At 35.5% G+C, this 27,700-nt stretch overlaps 2 protein-coding genes across 4 annotated transcripts in view; one reads left to right on the top strand and one right to left on the bottom strand.

Annotated features, from left to right (window-relative positions):
• The window catches only part of LOC139962770 (neuronal acetylcholine receptor subunit alpha-9-like), a 74,405-nt gene that overhangs the window by 10,620 nt on the left and 36,085 nt on the right, over positions 1 to 27,700 (bottom strand). For all 3 annotated transcript variants that reach the window (XM_071963081.1, XM_071963083.1, XM_071963082.1), the window contains 2 exons: positions 9,278 to 9,423; positions 8,289 to 8,333 (listed from right to left, as the gene is read on the bottom strand). In XM_071963081.1, the coding sequence (XP_071819182.1) occupies positions 8,289 to 8,333; positions 9,278 to 9,423 (191 nt within the window). The remainder of the gene's footprint in view (positions 1 to 8,288; positions 8,334 to 9,277; positions 9,424 to 27,700) is intronic.
• LOC139962915 (ankyrin repeat domain-containing protein 61-like) lies at positions 350 to 7,431 on the top strand. Its single transcript, XM_071963319.1, has 4 exons — positions 350 to 794; positions 4,649 to 4,768; positions 5,152 to 5,596; positions 6,067 to 7,431. The coding sequence occupies exons 1-4, from the start codon at positions 445 to 447 to the stop codon at positions 6,718 to 6,720; spliced, it is 1,569 nt and encodes a 522-aa protein (XP_071819420.1). The 5' UTR covers positions 350 to 444; the 3' UTR covers positions 6,721 to 7,431.

Raw genomic sequence — 27,700 nt, 5'->3', positions numbered from 1 at the left:
ACAGTCTATATTTGTATATATATATATATATATATATATATATATATATATATATATATATATATATATATATATATATATATATATATTAATGGGGCTGGCGGACAAGGGGTGATAGGTTTGGCATGCCCTCTTCCAGTTTATTTCCTGACAGAGGAGAGACTGTCGTTCTTTAAAGAAGAACATATCCAGTTCGCGTTGAGCAAAGCGTGATTTCAAGCGATGTTGCCATGGGAGAAAATATAGCGCGTTTCCGTGCACCCAACGTTCCTGTAGTGTAAATTTGCGCGCTTCTGCACATCCCGCGCGAGATTCGGATAGCAACTACAATTTAACTATTTGCTTTTAAATATTTGAAAGCGTTAATGAATAAGTATTGACAAATAGCTTTGTCTGACAGTCCCTATATAATTCATACAAGGGCGAGATTTTTTTTGCAGTGATATGGCCACCTCCAACGGATGCAGGAATGCACTTTTATGCTGTTTCAAGCGACATGGTGCCTACGAGGTGTCGGTTAATGATATCCCCGACGTGGGGGGCCCACAGGATAGCAACCCCACTGCAACCCTTACACGTTATTCAGTTGTCGGCACAGAGAATATTGATGCTGAGCGTCTGTGTATGGCCGTTTGTAGGGATAAAGTTAGATACTTAGAAGAAAATGTACCCGACCCCACCGTGCTACGTGAATATCGCCTCTATATCTCCGACACACACCCTACTCATATAATGACACTGGCGCTGATATGTGCATCGCCAAACATACTGAAATTTCTTCTTCAAAGGTCAAGGTAAGTCGTTCTATTTTTTTAAACTTTTTTTATGACGCCATTTTGCTGTCATGTCGGGTGGAACAAGATTCAATGTACGATGGCTTATGCTTAATTTATTTTTCGGACAAAACAAATTTAATGAGGCGTACAACTGATTTCAGACATGCGTATTCGGAACTGTTTGCAAAAAAATGGCTTTTTCAAATAATTGAGACTATATATAGGCCTATATATATATATATATATATATATATATAGTATACATTCTTTTTTAATTTAATTTTACTCATCAAAATGTGTCCTTCCGTACAAACTTATATGTATCTGTAGGGAGTGTAGGCTAGTTAACATTCAATAATATGTTCGGTTCGACACATGGATTTATATGAGCACATAGAGATCTAACAAGTTACGGACCACTTATGTCATTACTATTATTATCATTATTATTATTATGATCGAAAAAATGCCGTAAAAAATAATAGTTTCGTGGAGAAAAAAAAATGCCGAATAGAAAATATGGATGCAAATTAGTTTGATGTATTGCTCATAATTAACAGATATTGTACGATACGATGGAACTGTGACAACAGTGCTATGGCAATGTTGTTATAATAGGCGAGTAACCGAGTCGTTTATATACGAGTATCCGAACCAAGTATATGTAACGCGAGTAACCGATGATGTTTAGAATAATTTCAAAGCTCACATGACCATAACATATTTGCTAATATAATGAAAGATTTTTCTTGACAACTTTTCCAAATGGCTTACACTTTATATAATACACGAACGTAAAGTCGTATACCATTGCAACATTTAAACTCGCACAACAAAAATGTAATTATAATAATGAAAATGATAGCACCATTTTGCATTTAAGCTCCGTTACCAAAACAGTATATTCTTAGGGCAGCGAGAATACCCCTCCCTAGAACGGATATCATCCAACATTTGTCCCCCCTTACCCCCCCCCCCTAAAAACCCCTACACACTTGATAATACACGAACGTAAAGTCATATACACTGGCAACATTTAATCTCGCAGATTAAGAATGAAAATGATAGCACCACTTTGCATCTTATTCCCCTTACCAAAAAAAATGTCAAGGGCCGGGAATACCAACACCAGAACGGATATTATCCAACATACCACCCCCCCCCCCACAAATATTGCTACGGTCGTTTCTGCGTGACAGATCATGCACTGAAATGCCGCATGCACCAATCTGACCGCCGAATCCATTGTCTTTGGGGGGGGGGGGGAGGGGGGGAGGATGAGAAAATCAGAGGAGAAGTCAAAATATAATCAGTGTTGTAACGAGTCGTGACACAAGAGTCATTAAGGCGAAGTGGCTCGAAGAAGTGCTTCCACAAATCAGGAAATCACTGGTACTAATGACTCCTCCACTCGATTTATATTATATTTTATGGAATGATGGAGTATTCTACTTGTCACAACTAACAACATATACTTCTCTTAGTTAGATTGAGAGGTATCGAATTATGAACAAATATTATATATGGTCTATATTTAGAATGAAAGCAAGTTACAATCCATCACCAAAGCACCAAATGTCTATATAGACACGGACAGTTTTTAAATATTTTTTGATATGATCATGTTTAACATATGGATTTATTAAATATATGATCATGTTTAACACATGGATTTATTAAATAATAAGACCATTGACGTAATCTGCCTATATTTCATCAATATCATTTCAAAACGTCTTCATTAAATATAGATAAGGGTACCTCCTACTTGGGGCAAATTTTGATTCAAAAGTCACAAATGAAATACAGAACAAGCATAGATGACACATCTCTGAGAAAACATAAGCAAAACCGTGCAAAATATATACGCGCACACTCACGCAAACCCACCGTGCCCACACCCAATGATCAGAGGATAAACAACACAACCCCTCAAAATGCATGCAATAATATGACTGCTTCGTTGAGTTTAATTACTGCCCTGTCAATCACGAAGGGTAAATAAGACCAATCAAGGTTTATTTTCCTTTTTATCTAATTACCTTTGTCCTACTTTTGTTCTACCTTTTTTCCCTAAATAAATTTTTTAATTGCCAATTTAAACTTTATATACACAGAGAAGGTTCGTTATATATACTGAACATGTATACATGTATAACGCTGAACAGGATTTTAAAAACCCCCAAAAATATCACATTGTCCTTTTGAGGTATAATATAGGATAGGAGGCCTATATAGGATCAAATATTTGTCAGACCTTCACTTCTATTAATATTTAAAGACTCAAAAGTAATTGATATGAATCTTCTCGACGCCTGTATCTAACACAACAAATACAAACGGGGAATCAACATCACAAGGGTATCAAAAAAAGCAAAGGTTTTCAGAGAGAACTGTGAAAATTAGCCGTGACATAGAAGATAGTTTCTCTCCCCCCTTCGTGTTGATATCTTGGCGATATCGTATCATACACACGTCACTTATATATGGAGAGACTCAAAATGTCACGTCGCTGAGCAAGTCACATAGCGGTCTTGCTGTATTTCACTCACACACACAAAAACAAAAACACACGAGCTCTGTTAATATAAAGAAGCGATAAGCAAATTCATTGAATGAACAATTTAGGCTGAACTAATATGATTATATTGGAAGAAGTTAGTATTTATAAAAACTGCAGATATAATTCCTGTTTATAGCTGTATTTATTCGTCGGCGGTTGATTTTTATTGTTTTGTTCCAGACACTTTGACAAGATTTATATAGAAGTGAATGAAATATACGTCATAGAGAGATACGATTTCGCGAGGGAAGTTTTATCGTTTGTTAATCCTAATAGCTATGTATATGAGAGGATAACACCAGACTCTATAGCTCTTCATGTTGATGTATTGCTGCTTTCGAGGTTGATATGAACGAGTTAAAATTTTCGATAATATCTGGTAATAAATTCCCTAATAACATGCATTTTGTTCAGTTTGATTTCTAGCCGCCAAACTGCATCTTTTATTTCAGCTCATGACGAAGAAATCCAGACCATCGAATTATCGACTTGCTTATGTCTGTAATTTAGAGTCGTACAGGAGCGGGGTGGGGGACGGGGAGGGGAGGGGTGAAAAAGTATTTCACTTGACTAACTTGCATAAAAAATAGAAGTAGACAACCTCTCTTTCTGACATTTATAATTGTGATGCTTGAAAGTTTGCCACGAGGGAACTGACGAAAGATAAACCTATACATGGATATTCCCCTCCCCCACCCCCACGTCACCCTCGTCAAATAAGTAGACCTACCCCCCCCCCTCCCTCCCATCGGTAGCAATACCATCATGATGAAAAGAATGAACGTTATTTTCCTGGTTTTAATAATCGCAATCTCACTTTTAAGAATAATCATCATAAATTCGGTATAATTGCCAAAGATTTGCAACCAACCATGAACATGCAGATGCTTACATAAAAAAGTAACGTAACCGCGAGGATACAGTACATGGTCTTATTTACATATGAAATACCCAAGACTAATTTATGACCGATAGTTTCAGGTGGGAAGAGCTCTATTAGTGAGCACCCAAAATTCTGATTTCAAACCGCCGGACTTGTTTTAAATCACAACATGTTTGATTCAGAATCGCTGGCTTTAGTTCTTTTGAGATTTTAAATGAAGCAAATGCAAATGCAAATGAAAGAAAAAACCCTCTCAAAATAACAATAAATACAAACAAACAAGCAAGAAAAAGAAAAGAAAATAACAGCAAACAAACCAACACATCCAACCCATTAAATACATAAAACAGAACAGATACTATATATAATCTCGTCATATTTTACAGCCTCTTTACAACATCATTTTTTTTTAAATATACATTTCAGATGCAATCCAAACGAAACAGATCCATTGTTTTCGACTCCTCTGGAGGTCCTCTTGTTATCCTGGGACTGTCGACCAGAGGAACTTCCCTTGATGCTTTGCAACACACGTCATCAGTGGAGGTATATAGAGAGAGAGAGCGTGAAAGGCCAACCACAGCACACCTAAAATACATCTAACATATAATAGTCATCTGGCGCAAAGATGTATATAGTGGCGATGCGTCATGGTGTTCCTACATGTAGCCTAAGGCCTATATGGAACATTAAAGTACAACCATACCGTGTAACCACTTGCATAACTGAGACATAATTGTCTACTCTTTAGTATGTATCTACTCTTTATATCATGTAGTTAGATGATAAATGTAGCGAGTTAATATATCCGTGTCTTATTAAGTTATTATACAGTTTTCTTTGATGAACTTCCCCCCCCCCTTCCCTCCCCTCTTCTTCAACATGTGCTCCTTCTATCAGTACTCGAATATTATATCTCTTCTTTTCAGACTTCAGGGACAGTTAAACTCAGTCTCCACGTTTCACCAAAGATTCATTCCTAGCGACAGACCCTGGAGGAGGTGGTTGTCTAATCGTCACAGATGCCTTCGACTGCTCTGCAAAGCCGGTGCCGAAGTCATGAAGCCATTCGAGTACCTGCCTCTTCTTCCCTTGGAGTACTCAGTGACGATGACCTCATCAACAAACGGTTTAGCGGTCGCCGGTGTTCTCATAGACCACGGAGCCGATATAAACCGCGGTACAAGACACACCCTGCCGCCTCTGATAAGGGCCATTGATAGAGGCAATATGAGCATGGTCCGTTACCTGTTAGAGTGTGGGGCCTTGATAGAGTGCAACGACCCTGCATTCTACAATGGCGTCCTCTCTTCGTTCAACCTGCCGGGATTCCGAAGAATATTCTTCCATGAGAATGGAGTGGACATCTTAAAGGTAATGTGTATCAAATGTATTTGTTATTCTGGAACAACGTGACGTTACAATAGTGCTCTACCACCGGGGGTGGGGAGGGGTGAGGTTGGTTTTTCAAAGAACAAGGGCAGTTTGTTTTATAATTTGTCACACAAAAGTGTGCTATATGTTGAAGTGCTTACAGTATTATACAATACATGAATACTATTTAATCAGAAATCTTTCCACGATGTTTGCTGTAGATTTACGTGTTTTTATACCTAATATGTATACTGATCATTTGAATAAGACGAACATTCACACCCCATAGCCATTCCCCCTCTCACAACATTCAACATGCATCATTTTCTCTTTTATGTTTATGGGGAACCTTTCCCCTTAGGGCCTATACCTACTCCCTCCCACCCCCACCACCATCCCCGCCCCCCACGCACATCACGACTTATTCAGCTCTTCTCCCTTGTATGTCTTCATCTTTTGCTTTATTGCAGCTGTTAATCTCATCCGGTGGTAATCCCAATTCGATCGATCCACACACAGGCCAGTCCGCCATCTTGTGTGCTGCTATGGACTGTAGAGGTGCTCTCTGTGCAAAGATGATTGAATATTTACTCCAATCCGGATCTGAGGCGACGATCAACACCCCAGATATGTTTGGATACACCCCGTTACTAGCCGCCTGCCAGAGACGCGATTTCACGGCCATTCTTCTTCTTCTGGACCACGGTGCACGTACCAACGTTACCCTGGATGGGGGTCGATCTCCCCTCTATCTGTTTCTAAATGATATTTTTATCCTATTTAAAGATCTTCCTAAGACAATAAACAGTAGCTACTCATGCCTTGATGTGGATGCTTTCAATAACGTCCTAAATCGACTTCTTTGCGTCGACCAAGGGTTGCGATTGGTCGATGCGAAAGGTAGGTTGCCTATGCTGCTGATGACTGTGAAGTATAAGGACGAGGGCCTTGCACTAATAAAACTGTGCCGAGTTGTTCCATCATTACAGTTGATGTCTAGAAACGTAATCGTGCGGTTAATTCAAAAAGAGATACTAAGCGAGAATAATTTAGCGAAACTTCTGCCAAAATGTCTGCAAAAATTTGTTCTACAGCCGTTGGTCATATTTGCACCATGTTCGTAATTACTTACGTCGATGTATTTATAGTCATTACGTATTTCAATTTTGTAGTATAACAACCATCGCCAGTTAGACAAGACAACATAAACGAAGGAAATGTACACACACAAAATACAGAAGCGTGTAAGTAACATAAACAAATGTCAAAAACATACATCATGCATTTAAATTAGGGGAGGGACCATATTTTAACGGAGGGCAATAAACCGATACAAACGGAAATTTGTTTGAAAGTACCGAAATTCATTCTTTGATCACGACACTACTATATATGAATAGAAATCGATAAGGACACTATATGCACATGGGTAAAGCATAATCTTACAAAACATTCCTATACATAAAGACCTTTACATAAACAGGCCTATGCTTAATGTTGTATAACTAACTCGTGCTCATGTTATCATATCCTAGCAAGTTAGGTTTCTCTCCCTATATGGCCTCCCTGTGGTTCATTCTTAATTCCCTGTGCGTGACTGTGTAATCTCTGCATATAATGTTCTCCAATAATCGATTTCAAAGCTTTTCTTTCAGTTTTTTTTTAATAATGAGAAAATGCCAATTGACGGCGCAATAAAATGGTTCTACATTAATAAATAGGCCTCATAATGCCACGCAGGGTATAGCAACAGGCTGTTTTCATGTTAACTTCACGGAAGACTAGCCGGAAAATCAAGGCCCCTGGCGTGGAGCTACCGGGAAGGGGACGGGGAAGTGGGGGGGGGGGGTGGAGGATGGGGGAGAATGTTGTTAGTTAATCACAATACGAGAAAAAAAGAAACCAACTCGGATCCACAAGCGCATCGACAACAATAATTTTCTATTAATCGTGATAATTTGACGAGAGCTAAAAGGGGTTGCAATGACTCACGAATTGTCGTTTTACTATCAGTGTACAGTTTCTGTTATACGGTACCTCTTATGCTTCAATCAGCTTTAACGGATACAAAGAAAACGATCAGAAAACTGACAAACAGATATGAAAGACTTTTTTAACCTATTTTTTTAATTTTTTTTTTTGGTGCTTTCAAAATGCCAAATAAAATCAATGCGTATATGTTATTAATTATGATCACGTGCTTGTATAAGTGTTACCGCTGTAATTGATTGCTGTCTCATTAGAGAGAATGTTTATGTTTTTGTTTTTGGGACCAAAACCGGAAACGCGATTTGTAACGTGTAGTCAAAATTTTGTAATCCGTCAAGTATTAGGAATATAATAAAAATTAGTGTTATTTTTCATAGCTGGCTATGCCACTTCTATATGTTTCATGCAATCAACGTTATTTGTATCTCGTAACAACATTATATACCTCGATATTTTCTTGGGGGTCTTCGTTTCACCGAGAGAATGTCTATATATGAACAGCACAATGGTAAGTCCAGGGAGCTGGAACACAAATTTCCTTCGGATAGGGGGATGGTGTTAGACAGATCTACGGAAATCGCTCGCGTGCGTGCGTGCCAAAAACGATGGGGGGGGAGGAGAGGGGAGGGAGGGGGTGAGGGGAGGGGTGGGGAGGTCATGTCAATGGTGTATAAGTTGACATAACAGGGATACCAACACTTACCTCATTCAGCTGTACATTCATCTTCAGGACTTGGTTTCTCTCATCCTGAATGGATAGAACAGAAAATGTTTGTGATGATAAAATGCAATTCTGAGACTGCTACTCATAGCTTCACGGAATTTCGTCGCATCCCGAGCGTGAACCCGCTTGTGGGCAAATATATGTGGATAGCTAGGGGGTACGGAAGGGTAGACTCAATTGCCCAACTTTTGCACATTTTGCCGGAAACATTAGTCAATTATTTATATTAACAGATGAGATAGAGGAATGGGGTTACCTTTATGTAGGCCCAAAGGGAAATGTCATCGTTACTTGAATCACGTGACATCTAAAACAGTATTGTCATTCCTATAGCCTAGTGATACATTTATCTTGTTTTAATTAGCCTCCGACCTCACAGTGTTTTTTTGTTTTGTTCATATGTTGTTGTATAAGTTATAACTTCGCTTGACCTCTAAATTCGCATATTGTGTTATACATATGTAGCTAAACTAACATACACTGTAGTTGCTTTATTCGTTAGTCAAATTGTAACCACTTTTTCAATCGCAATTTTAATCTGCAAAGCCTTAAAGGAAACAGCCATAAATAGCCACAGTTAAACAAGAAAACGTCAATTTTGTAGAAATTTCTTTGCCCGGATTGTTCGACCCATTTTAGCTGAATTTTATACATTAAATTTCAACGTATGTGAATTTTTCTCCTTGCTTCGAGCAGTTCGACTCCCGACCTTTACAAGTATATTTCTGGCGGAATCAGGTAAAACCGTCGATGAAATCATTATAGCTGGAAGATAGAATTATTAAACTGAGCAAATTCAGCAAGATCGTCATCACCGCTAATCATTTTAAAGAGCATTATAGCCCTTGACTATCCCGATTTTACCGTCTACTATATATGGTACGGTATTTTATCAAACGAGACGAAACGACTCAATACCGCGACCGTTATAAAACCATCTACCGGTGTGGCGGTATACCGTAACTTACCACGTCAAAGATATCCTTGATGACAAGGGAGAACGAGACCGTAAGGATTTCGCTTCCCTTTCTCAGGGGCCTCAGAGCCTTTCTGTAGTTTTTGAATAAACTCTCAAATAATCTCTGTTCATCACTGATCATAGGGTTTTGGATAACTGTAGAAAGAATAAATATGAAAAAAGAAAAGGAAAGGAAAAAAGAAAAGTCGATTTTATTTACTTTGAAAGCTCTCAATAAAATCTTATAAGTCACGAATCCCATGCACTTAGGTATGCCTCTTGGTTCCGGATTAACGGTATTAACGCCACCATAACTATTATATATATATATATATATATATACATATATATGTATATATATATATATATATATATATATATATATATATATATATATATATATATATATATATATATATAAATGAAAATCGTAATGAGTTGGAAATTCAAGAACAGTGAAAAAACTTTCAGCCTCCACCGGGATTCGAACCACGGGCCTTCCGCTGTCATTAACAAATTTGATTCTACCATCAAAATGACGTCCACAGGATACGTTCTAAACATAGTCTATCATATTTCTAAAATTGTCAAATTTTTAACCCATTATTTGGAATAATGCTTGACTACAGTCAAGATTATGACCTACATTTTCGTGCCATGGGAGAAACGTCCATGCATTGTAAAGCATCGACAATATGATCAAACATTAAAACACCCATCATAAATGCTTTTATACAGAGAGCCTGCATAGGGCGTTCTTATTCTGGACATGCGCAGATCAGATAGGGTAAAGGAGTGGAGCGTTAGCTCCTAAATGGAGTTTTAGCTCCTAAATGGAGCGTTAGCTCAGAGGTAACGCCGGTGCCTTTCAATCATAGGTCCCCAGTTCGAGTCACTCCAAGATTAATGTATGTCGTCCAGTTACAGAGTTGTTGACAATTGTCAATTCATAATCATGAACGTTCAATATGAATCTAAGAGACTGACTTCGGTCAGCTTGCGGCTTTGATAAGCCAATGATGGCTTCTTCGCGAGTTCCTGTTTGCAGGAGGATCTAAAATATACATACATATATACAAAGGCGGTATTTTCCTCTGACTTTCATTGCTGGAATTTACATTCATATTTAAGTCATAAGCATATCCCCGTGGTACTTTGTATCGGGGAGATTGAGTTTCCTTCATATTTAACATAGGTCCTAGTTTTAGTCATCACAATATCCCCATAGTACTTTGTATCTGGGAGATGCATCTATATCTGACCTCAGCAGAGTAATGTGACGTCATAATGACAATTGCGCTGAAAAGGTCATCCTTTGTAAAAAAAAAAAACATTTATTCATTGAGGAAACTAATATTCTTACAAAAAGATAAGATGACATATGAAAAGATGAAATTCTAAATGGAGGGTCCAATGCCAACTAAGCAATATTTTAAAAGAATACTTCATTTCAAGGATAAATCAACAAATTACAATATTATAATAGGAAAAGTAAAGCTTTGGAAGATTATCACAGACCACCTAATCTAACGTCCAATTTCCTGAATAGGGAAAGGTTTAGTACAAAAAAAGTTTACATTCCCGCAACCATATCTATAGAGTTAGGAACAAGATATATGGGGAGTACGCTTGTTCCAACACGTAATACTGTCAGAATATTTTTCACTTCCAGTTGCTACATTTTCTAACATGGGTAAGATATTCCTTTAATGAAATTAAAACCAGCTGTTATGTATTACTGCTAATTTATTCTCTTTTCAGAGATGAAAATTCATGCTTGGGATATAAAATATTTGCATACGAAATACCGATATACCCTATACATTTTCTAAACTGCAGGCTGAACAATTGAGAAAATAACATTGATAAAACACTTGTGATGCGGTTTATGTTTGGCGGTGCATATAATGTTCACAATGTTCGGATCTATATATATCGTTAATGGAAATCGTGATGTATAGCAGGGCCAATGAACCTCCAGATTGTCAGTTCTCCTAAGAATCTCAAAATGTGGCACGTGTAGTGTATTATTGATCAATAATGCGTGCTGTCTATTAGCCGTGCTCTACGCCTTTATGTCACATAGGCTATCATCACATGTCACCGTAGAGCACAAAATAATGAACGAAAGAAGAAAAAAAAAACGGCTATGGAATACTATTCGTGTGAGGCAGCTCCTTGATCATCGAACCAAAGCAATTTTAGTCAAGCAGCGGTGAATGAACCCGACGAAGAGAGAATTGTCAGTGTCGGCGTGCAATTCGCTTCGCTGGTGTACAGCATTTTACGATCTAATTTCGACCAATGGAAGTACTTTCGAGCGACGTTAAATTAGTACAGATTATGACCTTTTAATCACAAAATTACCCACAAGAGTCCTTTATATACAAAGTGCCTCCTATATGCAGTGAGATATATCTGTCTGACATAATGGGTTCTCGGTCGTATTATTAGAGTAGAGGGATTGAATTTGAGCAGTATAAGTTGATGACGTATATATATATATATATATATATATATATATATATATATATATATATATATATATATATATATATATGTATATATATATATAACTATATAACTATATAACTATATATAACTATATATATATATATAACTATATAACTATATAACTATATATAACTATATATATATATATATATATATTATTATTATTATTATTATTATTATTAGAGTAAAGAGGGATTGAATTTGAGCAGTTTAAGTTGATGACGTATATATATATATATATATATATATATATATATATATATATATATATATATACACACACACCTCAAACCATTTGTTTTTTCATTTAAGGAGGTCATGCACGCTAGAGCAAGATAGAATGGTTGTCTTACACTGTAGGCGTATTTCAGCAGTGTTTACTGGAGGGCAATTTAAAATGAAGACATTGAGAGACTCAATGAAGACTTCATGATGATCACCGGTGAGAATAGGGAGGTTTCCATAACAGAACTGCACACTCTCGTAAAGAGTAATTCCTGGCGCCATTAGAGAATGACGTCACGAAAAGGTTGTTTATATGCATGTTTTGCCGGGAGGTTTTTCCATTATAAAATGCGTTACGTTTCATTTATTTACAAACTATATAGCGGAAGATAGGGGAGAATGTTCTTGGAGAATGAGATGGGAAAAAAGAAAGCTTTTTTTTTGGCTGGATGATTGAATGCAGCTCATTTATTTTATCATCAATAGGGATCGAAGAAGTTCACCAAGTTTAGGCCTAGCAGTCATCATCACAGGATTCATGATTCATGTTTTGCAGCAAAGATTGAGGTTAATTACTAGGAAACGGTCTTTGGTAATCACTGAGTCCATTAGAAAGTTGATTTGATATGAATATCTCGTTTTAATATCTTTTATTTATTAGTAAGTATACTCGGATTTATGTACACGGTATATTGGTAGGCCTACTCGAATGCTACCAATACTCATTAATATGCAGTAAGCCTGTACATGGAGTTGATCTTTATAGTGGTTGGTAGTATACTCAAAGAATATAAGTACTAAACATTACGTAACACCAAATAACGTATTCGACTACAACACCGTAAATGACAAAAACCAAACAAACAAGCAAACAAACAAACAAGCAAACAAAACCAAACAAAGCATAAAGTTAATGTCACAGATGGATCGGATAGTAAGAATTAATCACTGTGATGCCAAATCTGTTCAATTGAAAATTTAATCAATCAGACTGAATTTTTAATCGACTAAATGCAGAGAGTGAGTATATCACATATATTTATTATTGCGCTAAGATTATTTCCCTATATACATTTAAATATAAATCTCGTTAATGCACAGTCACAATGTTAAAGATCATTAGCACCTCACGGCCACCGTAAGTATAACCCAGTCGCGTGTCTAGGGAATATGCGGGGATGTCCACACTATATTCAACACACCTCCCCCTTCACAACACACACACACATACAAAAGTAAATTATTAGCACATATGTGCTTGTATACCAAATCATAGATCATTGATTCATAGAAAAACCAGGCTATGCCTCAGCAAGAACAATTTCATATCAAACATTTTGATTTCTTCATCTGAAGAACAGCTAGATCACCTCCAACAAGGGACCCCAAGGCCCCAGCATCTCGAATTTAAATAATGGACCCCTCCCCCACCCGTAACCATTTTTATATTTTTATCATTTTATTAATATCCTTCCATTTCTATAGTCAGCGAATGTTGTTCCTTTTTCTTCATCGCTGCAGCTCGTACAGTTCTATATATGTACACAGTTAATTGTATGTATGTATTTGTAATTTTTTTTTTTAATATTTGTAATTGGCCAACAAGAAACAAAAACCCAATTCCAATGAAGATACAGGCTTATAGATCTTTTCTCCCTGTGCTGGTTTTTCACTATAGGCTATAACCTGTTTCTCATCAATCACTTTGTCAGCTTTAACTGTGTAAATTCTCCGAAACGCCTGGTGTTATATAGGTAGAGGAAAATAGAAAATAAATTGAGACACTGATAAAATTGGCCCGTGGGTAGGAATATTATTTCCTGTTAATCTTAAAAACAATAGGATTCCATAAACATTTGAAGATGATTAGAATCCGTCGCCGAGAATGCTCTCGGGGTATGTAATACATTTAAGTTTGCAGTTATACTAAACTAGGAAACAAAGCTAACATTGTGTTTAATCATCCCATGTATAACTGGCGTTTAGCCAATAGGTCGGTGTATAGGTGTGCGTGTGTTCCACAAAATCTCGGAGTCCCGCCATTAGCCTACCCCACCCCTTTACCTTAGCCGACCACCAAACGCATACACACATACAATCGGTATCAAACTGAGGTTGAGAAAGAGGAACATACTTTTGAACTTTCGTTTCATAGTCAGGCCCGTACAGTAGCTAAACTGAGCAGAGTGGGTGTTGGGGGGGGGGGGTAGGTTGTACTCGTGGAGGTGGCACAAATAAGGGAGGGGCACATTAGTCTGCATGGATCCCCAGTGCACTACGGTCTGGCTACGAGCCTGCATGTAGTGTATGTCAAAAAAAAAAAAAAAACAAGACCTGAATAAGACTCAATATAAGTCTATGATATACCCACTGACAGTATACATGTACTTAATAGACTCTTATAGACTGAACGTGTAATCAATAAACTGTACAGGAAACCAGTGGATACACTGGTAACATGATATTCACGTTCGAACAGTTCACATTGTGCTATTCCCCGGCGGTAGTGGCGTAGGGGGGGGGGGTGGGAGCATACTTCCAACCAACATTTTGGTGAGTCCACTCGTTGCTCACAACCCCCATCCCTCCAGAAAAATATATTTTGCTGAAAAGTTAACTCTACGCCATACGTGCGTGACATGTTTATTAATGTCACTCTAATGACTTATTCTACAACTGTCCTGCATGGTTCCTACACCACCCATGTGGGCGATCCAGAAGGTGACAGCAATGAGGGGGGGGGGGGTGATGAGGGGTTTCTTATCTGTAGACTATAGTTCCTTAACCGAACCAGTTCCATCCGTTACACTGGAATTTAGGTCGGGTTTATTCTTCAAATGTTATGACGTACTTACATTGCCACTAGCAAGAACTTGCTATAGGTGTCAGAGAAAAGAAAATAGTTCGCTGCTACCGATATCTGTCTTTTCTGCTTGTAAAGTACGACTTAAAACTCCCCAATTCTGCAGGGAAATGGAAGCACAACTAAACAACGACCTACCTTGTACTTTTCTCTTTCTATTTCTTTGTTGTTTTATCATTCGTCCCCAAACCACTTCTAATCCAATTCCTTAGCATATATTGATTTTAAGCAATCAAATGCACGCGACATAACTATCTCATTCTACACTAGATATAAAAGAAAACTCGAAAACATTTTGTGAAAGCACCTGCAATTTCTGTCATGCATTACATAAACATGTTGAATTCACCATGCCATGATTCATCCGCTGCGCATGCTAAGACTTACCGTGTGGATGAGATAAACCTATAGCATTTACCTTCATATATATATATATATGTATATATATATATATATATATATATATATATATATATATATATATATATATATATATATATATATGTGTGTGTGTGTGTGTGTATGTATCTATATCTAAATATATATATATATATATTATATATAATATATATATATATTTATATGTATATATATATACATGTGTGTGTACACATTAATCTTCCATAAATCCGTAACTGAACATGATTGGAGCATACCCTTAAATTCATGTATGTCAACATTTATGTCCCGAAGTATATATATATGTATATATATATATTAACAAAATATATATATAAACAATATATATATATATATATATATATTGTTTATATATATATATATATTGTTTATATATATATATATATATATATATATATATATATATATATATATATATATATATATATACATGAATCTTATATTAATCATCTGCTCAAACATCACACAAGCAGTTTACTACAAATCTCGGGCACCTTTAAGTTGGAATGAAGTTAAAAGTTGGACTTATATTTACAACTTCATGTTCACATCATCATCGAAAAAAAAAACAGTTTCATTTTGAGATATATAAAGAAGAAGGAAAAAGAAACGGAGCAAAAAAGATGCAAAGAAAAAAAATAAGAACAGCTTTTCAACGCCACAAGATATATGATATACTATGCAAAGTAATTAAAACCATTCATGCAATTTCTCAATATCTTCTACGTCTGGAACACAGTCGCCCCTGGCAACACATCACATTTCAACCAGATATTTGTTATAATGTATTGTCGACGCGTCACGTTTATCATTCGCATGGATATATATATATATATATACTCATGATATATATACTCATGATATATATACTCATGATATATATATATATATATATATATATATTTATATATATATATATATATATATATATATATATATATATATATATATATATATATATATATATATATCAATGGATGAAAATGTATTCTTTTCCATATAAAGTATGATTGCAAAAGTATACCAATGCTTGTTTCTAATGTTAGAGTAATATTTTCAAATAAATATAGGCTATCTAGATCTAGCACACATTATATTGAGTGACGTCATCGAAAGGCTGTGAGCAACTGCAGTTATAAAGTTATCCTTTACAACAAACATATACGCCATACTTGCTCGAAGAAAAAGCGTTATGCCACATGTTTCTTAGCAATATAAGTGCCTGTATTTAATCCTAAATTCAAGAGAATATTTTTGTTACTTTGTCAGTGGACTTCATTTGTTCATTAATTTTTTTATAAATATTTGTTTACTAATTTATGTTTATTACCGCGTATGAAACAAACATATACGCCATACTTGCTCGAAGAAATAGCGTTATGCCACATGTTTCTTAGCAATATAAGTGCCTGTTTTTGCAATATAAGTGCCTGATTTAATCCTAAATTCAAGAGAATATTTTTGTTACTTTGTCACTGGACTTCATTTGTTTATTAATTTTTTATAAATAATTTTTTGACTAATTTATGTTTATTACCGCGTATGAAATTTAGAGGATACATCCCAATAATCCCATGTTTCTTCAGGTCCCCCAATTGACTATAAAGGTCCCGGAACTCCCCACACTCTACGTCCGGCCTGCTCGAAACTTAAAATACAGATCTCTGTCCCGTTTCTGCACAGTGTCATGAAAATTCAAATGTATGGCGAGTCAATCGTGCATTTATCAAAGCTTAACTGATTTATTCATTTTACCTATCATATATAGCTCACCTCTATTCCGCATCGGTAAACAAATATTATAAAACATATTTATTACCTCTTTCTATCATACAGTAAGCATTCAAGATCGGGGAAAATTCATTCGTTATCCTTTGCCATTTTGGTTTGGCATACATAAAGCATGTTAAATGTCAGCAATGGGAACTTCCTATAAGAAAGATTCTTAGTGAAGACGTGCACCTACCGTTAAAAATGTTTCACACAGATAATAATTTTAGTCTTTATATTTTGAAGGCTTTGCTTATTAATCACTTTAGAGTCAATTTGAGGAAAAAAAAGACGGAAGGCAGTCTGTTAAATGAGAAAAAAACCTGTAAAAGCTGTTGTAACTGACAGCAGTTGGTCGCTGCAGTACTTGACTTGACCTAAGGCACAACTGCGTATTAGTTGAGGCACTATGCATGTATACTCCTACCGTAACTGCCAGTAATTGACAGTATTCTATATAACTCAACCACCTCCCGTGTGAAATCCTGTCTGAAAACACGTAAACTATATTGTTCATTGCTATAGCTATAAACATGCTTTGACGAAATTTGTTGTGAGAAAAGCAGCCTACGTCCTAAATAAAAATAAAATCTTACCTTTCAAATACAATAGTGATTATGATAGAATTAAGAAGGTTATTCTTATCAGAACAAGCAAAGAATCTGATATGATATGTTATGAGTTTGAAACACTGGGAAGGATACACTTAATGGATGCATCCTGAAAATATTGAAATCTAGAAGTTTTCCTGTATACCTGACAAACTGATGCTTAGGGAAATATACTTATTAATATGGATCGTGAGAAAAGAAAATCTGGAATAAGAAGGTAATTCGTACGAGAATGCGTCATAGCATATGACTGATATGATATTTTATGAGTTTGATCCACTTTAATGGAATTATAATTAAAAGATAAATCGTGTGATAGGGATATGATAATCTACTGGATCATGAGGTACCGATATATTCAAAACACGATTATTTGCTTTTAAATATGGGATATACCAGAATGACTATATATATATATATATATATATATATATATATATATATATATATATAAATATATATGTATATATATATTTATATATATATATATATATATGTATTTATATATATATATATATATAAATATATATATATATTATATATATATATATTTATATATATATATATATATATAAATATGGGATATACCATAATGACTATATATTTATATATAAATATATATATATTTATTTATATAGCCTATATATATATATATATATATATATATATATATATATATATATATATATATATATATATTCTTTCTTTATAGTTGGTCATTACAGCTTAATCCCCTTTCAGTGACTTTTTGGTTGTTGTTATTGATCTCGCTGAAACTTTAACAAGTGTCTTCCTGAACCGATCATGTTACATTGAAAATTTGGATCATATAAATGTAGAGTACAGTTCAGAGCGATCATAAATGGATGAATCTATCGTTACTTTGATGGTAAGAGATATCTAATGATTGGATTATGGGATCTGTGGATCCCTATATACGTTATCTTATACATCAGCCATGACGGCAGCCATTTTTATGACGGTATAGCATTCACATATAGTACGTATATGCAGGAGAAGCCGAGTGGCTTGTAATCTTACACTTCACGTTGAGTGGTTATCCAATTTACAAGTTTTTTGCACATATTTTGGTTTTTATTGTTTTTATTTTTGAAGGATGATCATCATAAGAATGTGATCCACCCTCGGAGATGTTATGGCATAGATCATGAGATCTGTGAATCTAGAGCAAGGCTCTGATGATAAAGGGATCATGGAGTTTTTACCCCGGTGTGTTGCAAAGGATACATTTATTAAAGTGAAAATAAGAAAAAAAGTGAATCTCAAATATAGAAGTATGTATATAGGCTCCTTGAATTTTTGGAGTTTGTCGTCGTCGAACATGTAAGTCTGACCTAGACGTTGGGATAACATTCCTTGTTTCATTACATATTTATGTCACATACTGCATTGTACCAAGGATTCAATAAGATACCCTGCGTGTATTTTGGATGAACGTAATTCACCCTGTAGTCGCTTGTTCCAACAAAATTCTTACTTCTTTTCATACACTCTCATTATAACTATAAGCCACAAAAAAAAAGGGGGGGGGACCTAGAAAAGAAAGATGTTTTTTTCCTGATTTAACCTTACATGTACCTGAAGCTGGGTTAAAATTAAAGACCAAGCCAATACCCAATATAGTCGAGGAACCTTCCCTTTAGACGTTTCATCGTTTTGATTTATTTCCAATTTTCTAATGGATCGGTGAATTGTAGTATTTTTTTCTCTCTTAGTTAATGGCCTCGCTGAGACATAAACCTTGCCCAATCATCGTATTTTACTAGTTTCTTTCCAATTTACACTCCAGATCCGAATAGAAAACTTGACAGTTCACTTGACACTTATTTGGGGAATGATTAATTTCTGTTCTAGTATATTTTTTCCCCCGACAAACATTCAGGCTCTTTTCAGTTCTATTACAGATCATTCTCTATATTTATTCAACCATCTCGTATATGATATAGACTCATATTTTAACTACCGGTATCAATAACGACGCAGAACGGGATTACACTGATTAAGTGTAAAAGTGCAAGGTATGGCACGTATCATACACTATGCACTATTATATGGTCTGACTTTTACTAAAACTAAAATAGTCTAAAGATCTGAAAAGAACTTATAATTTTTTTTTTATTTCTGGACGTATTCTGAAAAATATGTCAATTGAAAAAGCAGCTGTTGGCGTTTAAGTATCAAAAAATTATTCAACCATGTATGTATTAACAGAGCTATATTGATGAAGTAGTTACATTAAAACCTGGACTATCAGCACTTGTAGGGATTGGAGATTGTCCAGATAAACACTAGTACATTATCGTCTGACTTTTATTAAAAGGTAAATAATATGGAGGTTTGAGGAGAATCATGGGCCGATCCCGCGGAGTGGGTGAGGGAGTACACCACTTTACAACCCGAAGCAAAACTTAACAGTTAGTAGTTATTAACCCAACCTTGCGTGTAGACCTAACTATAAAGACCTAGTTGAGAGACTAAATGTGCCCCACTAATACACCAATTCACGTGTAATGCTTTGAATATTTTCTGCGGAGGAGGGGGGGGGGCGTCCTCTAGACCCTGCGCATGGGCGTCAGCTTCAACATAGCTCAGTACCGCACCCTCTCTGTTCTCTAGTTCTGTATCCGCCCCTGAGAAAAATACGAATTTATGTTAAAGTGCTATCTACGTTTTAGTGTTATCTGTTTTTGTGTTACAATCGGTGCTGTAACTACTGTACGTAAGCTGCCACGCATAACGGTTACAGCGTTATATATGGACGTTATTACACAATTCCATAATGGGTCCAGGTATAGCAGGAATCATGAGATAAAACCGTTTTACTATATACTGTAACTTCTGATACGAACGAGTCTTACTTCTCGTCACAATAAGGTGCAATTAGCTGCAAGTTAACCAGGCTTACCAATTACCGACAACAATAACTACCCCGGTAATGTAAAATAATATAAGATTCTTATATAGTTAAATATAGCCACTATGCATATATAATTGCACGCGCCTTATGTAAGTGTTTTACTTTTACATATAAGCTATAGCGTTGATAATTGCTTCTCTATAATGGTGGATTTCTCAGGATTTTCGGCTCGCATTTATTATGACATTAATGCCAGGATATACCAACTGCCACAGTAAGCTTAATGCAAAATATTCTTGGAAGGAAATTGCTTTCCCTGTCTGTTGGAAGCTAGACAACTCTTCATACAACTGCAATTTTAATATATGCGTTATACTTGACGTATCCACAATTAACTATACATTTTATTTTGAATGATGTGTTTATTTAATTCAGTCAGGGTAGATAATTCCATGTACATTCATGTTTTATCGCTATAAACGTACGGTATGTAAGACAGAAAATGGAGCTTATATTTCAGTCATATAGTATCTCAATATAATCTGTTGAGATATCGCGATGAGAAGTAGTGGTGGTGTGTTTGTTTGGCGGGGGGGGGGGGGGGGTGTCAGAGTCTTCTTGCGACGCGTAAACAAATGGTTTTGGTGTTATCGTGACGTAACACGTTGGTGGAGTTATCACAAGGCAGAGTTGTATTTATACTGTCGTTGCTACACATATACTTATTTTATTATTATTTCTTCCTCTTCAAGAGCTTACATCTCTAAATAAATTTGACTGATTCAAAAGAAAGTCCAAGCCTACATTGGTTTCAAACGTATATTTCGTTATTTACATAACTAACTCCTCCCTCCAGGTTTGTTTACCAGCCTAGATAGGTCATCGCTATATAGCTGTTGGTCATTTTGTAAAATGCGTTGTGACGTCAGTTATTCTGCGGGTGAGGTTTGTATTGCTGAATATGTACATGCACTCAGAGCAAACGGGGGTAAACAACAGAACTTATTTAAAGCTTTAGTTTCCTTAGCTTGTGCCCGTAAATAACGATGTACAGACTTGAATACAGAACAATCCCACAATGCAGTTTTCTGTGTATAAACAGAGTGGGGAGTATGGGAGAAATGCCAATGAAAATAATATTACAGCCAGAACATATTTGTTTTATTATCAAAGACATCAGAAAATGGTCACCTCCTCATTTAGCTAAGACATATATCAGAAAGAAATTAAAAGATGACAATGGAATTTCTTTTATTTCAAAGACATCAGAAAATGGTCACCTTCTCATTTAGCTAAGACATATATCAGAATGAAATTAAAAGACGACAATGGAATTTCTTTTATTTCAAGAGTTTTCTTTTGTTGTTAATACACCTAAGTATATATTTATTTTTTTTGGCCATCCTTGCTTTAAGTTCTACCAAACAAAAGAATGGCAATATGTCGATTTTTTGTTTTTTCGGTTATACAAATTGCATTGGTCAGAAGAAGTTTATTAATTAGATTTGTATCCTTGTACCTGTGTTTTATTATATTAGTGAACTGATTGATCAAAGCAAGTAAGGCTTTAAGCAAAATATATATCGGTAAAAGAATGGAAAATGTCTATAATGGACGGAGTATTTTAGTTATGATTAAGCATGTGTGTGTGGTGTGTGTGTGGGGGGGGGGGGGGTGGAGGGTGGCCCTGAGATCGTTTTTAGCTGACAACTATGTAGTAGGTGTGGGGTCCTCAATTACAAAGAAAACAAACCTTCAGACTTAAAATGGTGCATTTTGAGGTCTACACGCATATTTGTGCTAATAACTACTTATAGTATCCGCAGATGTTTATAGATTTCTCTAAAAAAACTTTTGGGTAGTTTTTCAGGTAGAGGAGGCCAACATTCTCCTCTCATAGAACCCCATATGTCAGTATGTGGTGTCCCCCCCCTCCCCTTCCCTTTCAAACTAAATTGGAATTAAGTACGTTACAATTCAGGCTAAAAATCGTTTACTAAATTCTAACTGCATGTACTAAATGCTAAAAATCGTATAGCATTTCACTGACTTTATCACATTAACTTATAACGGGCGGATAGGCCTATATATACGCAACGAAAACCGACTTACATGCTTGAAAAATCCATCGTTTCATTCTAGTGATGATTTGTGATATAAAGCATCCCCAAGGCTGAGGACTTGTAAGGAGATCTTAAAGCATGTCAGACGTGTTCGTAATTTTGAATCTTTTTGAACGAGATATTATCGTTTTTAGTTTCATGAATGAGGAACATGAGGTATATTTGTTGTCAGAACCGTGAATTTCAAGTGTGTAGGCTACATATATGTAACGTCATGTTACAAAGATAATGTAGTGGTGACTATGATGTACATAAGAGCTAATGATATTCAACGACAGGATGTTTATGTCTGGTGGAACTGCATCGCAATGTATCATTATATGCTTTCGAAAGCAGTTGCATGTGAACTGAAGGGCACAAGAATTACAGCATAGAACTTGAGACATTTTAAATGGTGTGATTGAATTGATCGTTTCGTCGATTATATCAATTATCGAAAAGTGATTTATTGATCGATAGTCAATACTTGCTGACGTGACAACAGTAGAAAAAATGAGTGTCGAATGTCCGGTTTGGTCAATTAATGAAAGTTACTCTATTTTTCGAGGCAATTTACTTCTATGTTATATATATATATATATATATATATATATATATATATATATATATATATATATATATAGCCTATATATATATATATATATAGCCTATATATATAGCCTATATATATATATATAAAATTAAAAACAATGAGCAAAAAGGTACACTGTTTGCCGAACGTTGGTCACCATATCAGTAACACAATAAAAAAGTAGCAAAATGACCATCGAAGTTGAGTTTTTATTAATTACTGGGTAAAACTTGACCAAACGGTTTAAGTACGGTAGATGTATATTATTAGTGAAGCAACGCTCATTTGTAAATTATGGTAAGACATTTTGGAGACTTTTCTCCAGTTATTTGCATTATTGTATTTTATCTTTATATACTCTTTATATGGTACAGACGTGTTCAATTTATTGGCCCAAAACCTCTGATCAAATTGTTTATGCAAGTATAGGCTAAACAATGAATCATAGTGGTATACGATAAAGACATTGAAAATATTTCGTCGTAAAGGCATGATCGTTCATAATTATAAACATTCAGACAATGGTTGTTATTGTTGTTGTTTACTTATTGTTTTGTTTCCCTTGATATTAATGCTGAAAAGAATGACTTTATCAAAAAGGGTCCACACGATAATATAGTACTTTTTCCTATGTTCTATCAAGCTTAGATTTAAAAAAAAAGTTTATCCAAATTTATATGTTAAATAAAATCGATTCATATTTATTAGGTTTTTGACTGAAGGTAAGCTGATAGGCTTATTTTCGGTTTTTGTGTGAGTGCGTGCATGCATGTAATCAAACATGTATAAGGTCGCAAATAAGCTACTATGTAAGGCTTCCTGATCCTTGGGTCTCTAAACTAAACTAAACTAAACTAAACTAAACTAAACTAAACTAAACTAAACTAAACTATACTCTGTGTGTGTGTTTGTGTGTGATCTTCACAATTCAGTGATTTGATTTCAGGTTTTTTTTTCGTGTGTGTGATTTTTACAAGAATTGCAATTAGGTTTATGTATGTCGACAACGCAGTTATTCAGTACAATGTCTTTGAACTCGTCTATAAAACCGATACTGCTCTTTACTCCCACGGTACAACACTTAGAAGGTTGGGTGCTATCATCCACGATTACAAATTTCCCCGAGGATTTCAACCGCTTAGAATGAGATGGAAAACAAATATGGGGTTTTGAACCCAGTGGTGTTAAATCGAGACAAATTGTCGTGATGAATTCGAACGCGATCATATTGCCCTACGTTCTATAGGTTAATGTATTTACTTTTCGGGGGAAGAAAAACATGTACAGTGGTCCATCCAACATAACAAATGAGAAGGAAAGAGCCAGCGTAATAACACTCAAACAAAATACTACATCTGTATGCAGTTTGTTCTTAATATAAGATCAAGGAACTTGTCTCATGTTATTTTACCATAGTGTTGGCCAAAATCATACCGAAAAAAAAAATGAATTAAAAAAAAGGAAAGTTTAAACCAATACGATGCATGAGCAATAAATTGATCAATCGATTACTGAAGCTCAAAATTGTCATAAGAGGAAATTATCTAAGAATAAGAATACGAAAATCTTCGACAGTAAAAAAATGGAAAAATCGTTGAAAAAAACCATTTCATTGATTCCAGTTATTATATTTGGACACTTTGAAAAAAAAAAGGTTTAACAACTTTAAATGGTTCCTGAAGTCATTCTTGAAACCAAAAAATTATGATCTAGAAATAATTATTAGTGCAAATCCCCCATTGATATCCAAGTTGTAACTATAGGCAATCTATTTGTTACCGTATTCAACCAATGGGAATTGATGAGGCGTGTAGACAGTGACGCTTCTCTCCTCATAGAAGTACCCTAAGATGGCCTCTGCATATATAGTTACACATCGCTATGATCAATCGATAGACGTATAAAAGTAAAAAGATAGTCTTGGTGTCTATCTTACAACACACAAAAAATGAACAGATACCAACATGTGTCATATGAGAGGATCCCCTCCCCTAATGCCCCCTCTCTCAAGAGAGATGATTTAATAAAAACGTCGGATCTCTATAAACTACAATCTTTATCTTTCAACCCATCGTACCCCCTTAAAACAGGGGATTGTAAATCAAAGTATATAGCTCTTTAAGCTCAAAATCTTTTTCTTACATCCCCCGTTCCCCTCTCAAGAGATGGGATTGTAATAAAAACTCTGTAAACTCAAGTCCGAGTAAAAACTTACACCCTTATTCCTGTTCCCCTTAATCAGAGGGGATTTTAATAAAACAATAGAACTATACATAAACTATAATGAGTTTACACCCCTCCGGTATTACCCCCCCCCCCAAGAGAGGGGGATTGTAATAAACATTAGTGCTGTATAAAATAAAGTTTTATTTTATCTTATACCCCCTCCGTCCCTCCCCCAAGAGAAGGGGATTGCTATAAAACGTTAAAGCACTATAACCTAAAGTCTATAAGTTACACCTCCTCCCGCCCCCACCCACCCCCTTAAACAGAGCAGATTGTAATGAAACGTCAGAGCCCTATAAATTAACGTTGTACCAATAATCATTCTCGGTGTAAAGTATATATGTTCCACTAACATTATCACTTATTATACTTTGTAACTTTGTAATTTTTTTTACTGCCAGGAGGTAGATTTGTTTCTATATCGATGCATGGAAATTGTGAGAATTTACATAAAAACAGCACAATTTATTATACACGGCCTGATTGGAAAGAAGTGGCATTTATTGGCGATGACAGCCATTCGCATATTACCTTTGACAACTTTGAATTACATGTATTAACATTGCCTTTTGAATCATTCAATTTAATCATAAAGGGATGAAATATGCATGTTTTTTTAAACATATATATAATTTGGTGTATACATATGATTCAATTCAATTCATCTTTTATTCCTTGGAGGCACTTCCTAGGTGACAAACGGGGGAAACGTTGAAAGTTTCCTGCATGCAATTATTCATTTCAAAAAGACATTAAAATTTATTAGTGATGTGCTTAGTTCAATTATGGTTATTTGATTGTCAGGCTTTCCCCTTCAAATTTAACTGACAATTTAAATAAGAAGTATCCCGAAGCTTGTATATGGAAACGTGGAATAGTTGAGAAAATGTCATAGAGAAATTAAAAAAAAAAATATGTATCGAAATTTAAAATTCATCATAAAAAGTGACAACAGGGGGTACGGTTAGAGGGGATGACGGCAAATTGCAACGGTATTTTGACTGAAACACACTACCGTTCTTCTCTGAGGCAGACGCTAACGTTGATCGAATGGTGTATGCTTTATATGGTATGTTGATAATTCCAGCTAATACCGACAATGTATCGACTGAGCAAAGGATAGATTAAAAGCTCATTAGTGTTATCAGATAAATTTTAATCGCGCAGTTACGTTGATCCATCACTATTGATGTTACATTTAAAGTAATGATTCTTTGAAAATAGAAAAAAAAAATAATCGGATGAGTTGTTTACTCAATCTTTATTCGATAGATTGAAGTCGCAGTCTAATCTAGATTGAATTTTAATTTCGAAGTAAATTATTATTCAGGAAAGGACGACCTTACGAATAACTGTTGACCAAATGGTATATACTTGATGTATTGATTAAACAACCCCTCACCAGTGGCGTAGGAAGGTACTTTTGAGTGGGGGGCTGAAGACTGATGGCCGGCCTGGGGAAGGGGTCTAAGGGGAGGGGGTGTCCAAATTTTTTGGCATTTCCAGGTGGCCTCAGATGCAATTTGGTGCAATATAGCACACTTCAACCTACCCACTCCATTTTGTATATAATTTTGCATTTTCAGCTGGCCTTATCTGCAATTTGGTGCTCCAAATGAGATTTTTTTCTCATTTGGAAATGAAAAAGGGGTTTTCTGACTTGCGAAGCGGGGGGGGGGCGGAATGATACTTCCGCCCTCCATATTTTTCACTGGGGGGCTGGCGCCCCCAGCCCCCCGTTCCTACGCCCTTGCCCCCTCACCCTCCCCTCCCTTCCCCTCCCCTCCTCGCTCACCTAATGAATCAATTGAGCTTATATAATTATATAAAAAAATGATGTGCTACGTTGATTTTATATTAATCTTATCGTTTACTAATCAATCTAGATTGGAAAAGGCACGAATTATCGAACTTTTTTGAAGATATTTCTGATAATACCTGATCGATTCAATTAAATTGTACTTTCAAACTATAACCTTTGGTTCATCTATTATGACGTCACAAAAATCTTTATTTTCAACTTTCCGATCAACTATTGAAGTGGCGATGGCCAGTTGCCTGATGATCGCTCAAAGCTTGAAACTCTGAGTAACAACTACGATAGCCAGTGTTACAGTGAACTCAATTATTCTCACCTATACTTCACTCTGTCCACCGGACATAGAGCACTCTGCGCCACGATAGACACCGATCAACCAAACCTTTATATATATATATATATATATATATATA

The sequence above is a fragment of the Apostichopus japonicus genome, chromosome 21 (genome assembly GCF_037975245.1).
Source record: "Apostichopus japonicus isolate 1M-3 chromosome 21, ASM3797524v1, whole genome shotgun sequence".
In the NCBI taxonomy this organism is placed as follows: domain Eukaryota; kingdom Metazoa; phylum Echinodermata; class Holothuroidea; order Aspidochirotida; family Stichopodidae; genus Apostichopus; species Apostichopus japonicus.
Note: the sequence above shows the minus strand (reverse complement) of the source record. Positions and strands in the feature narration are given on the sequence as shown.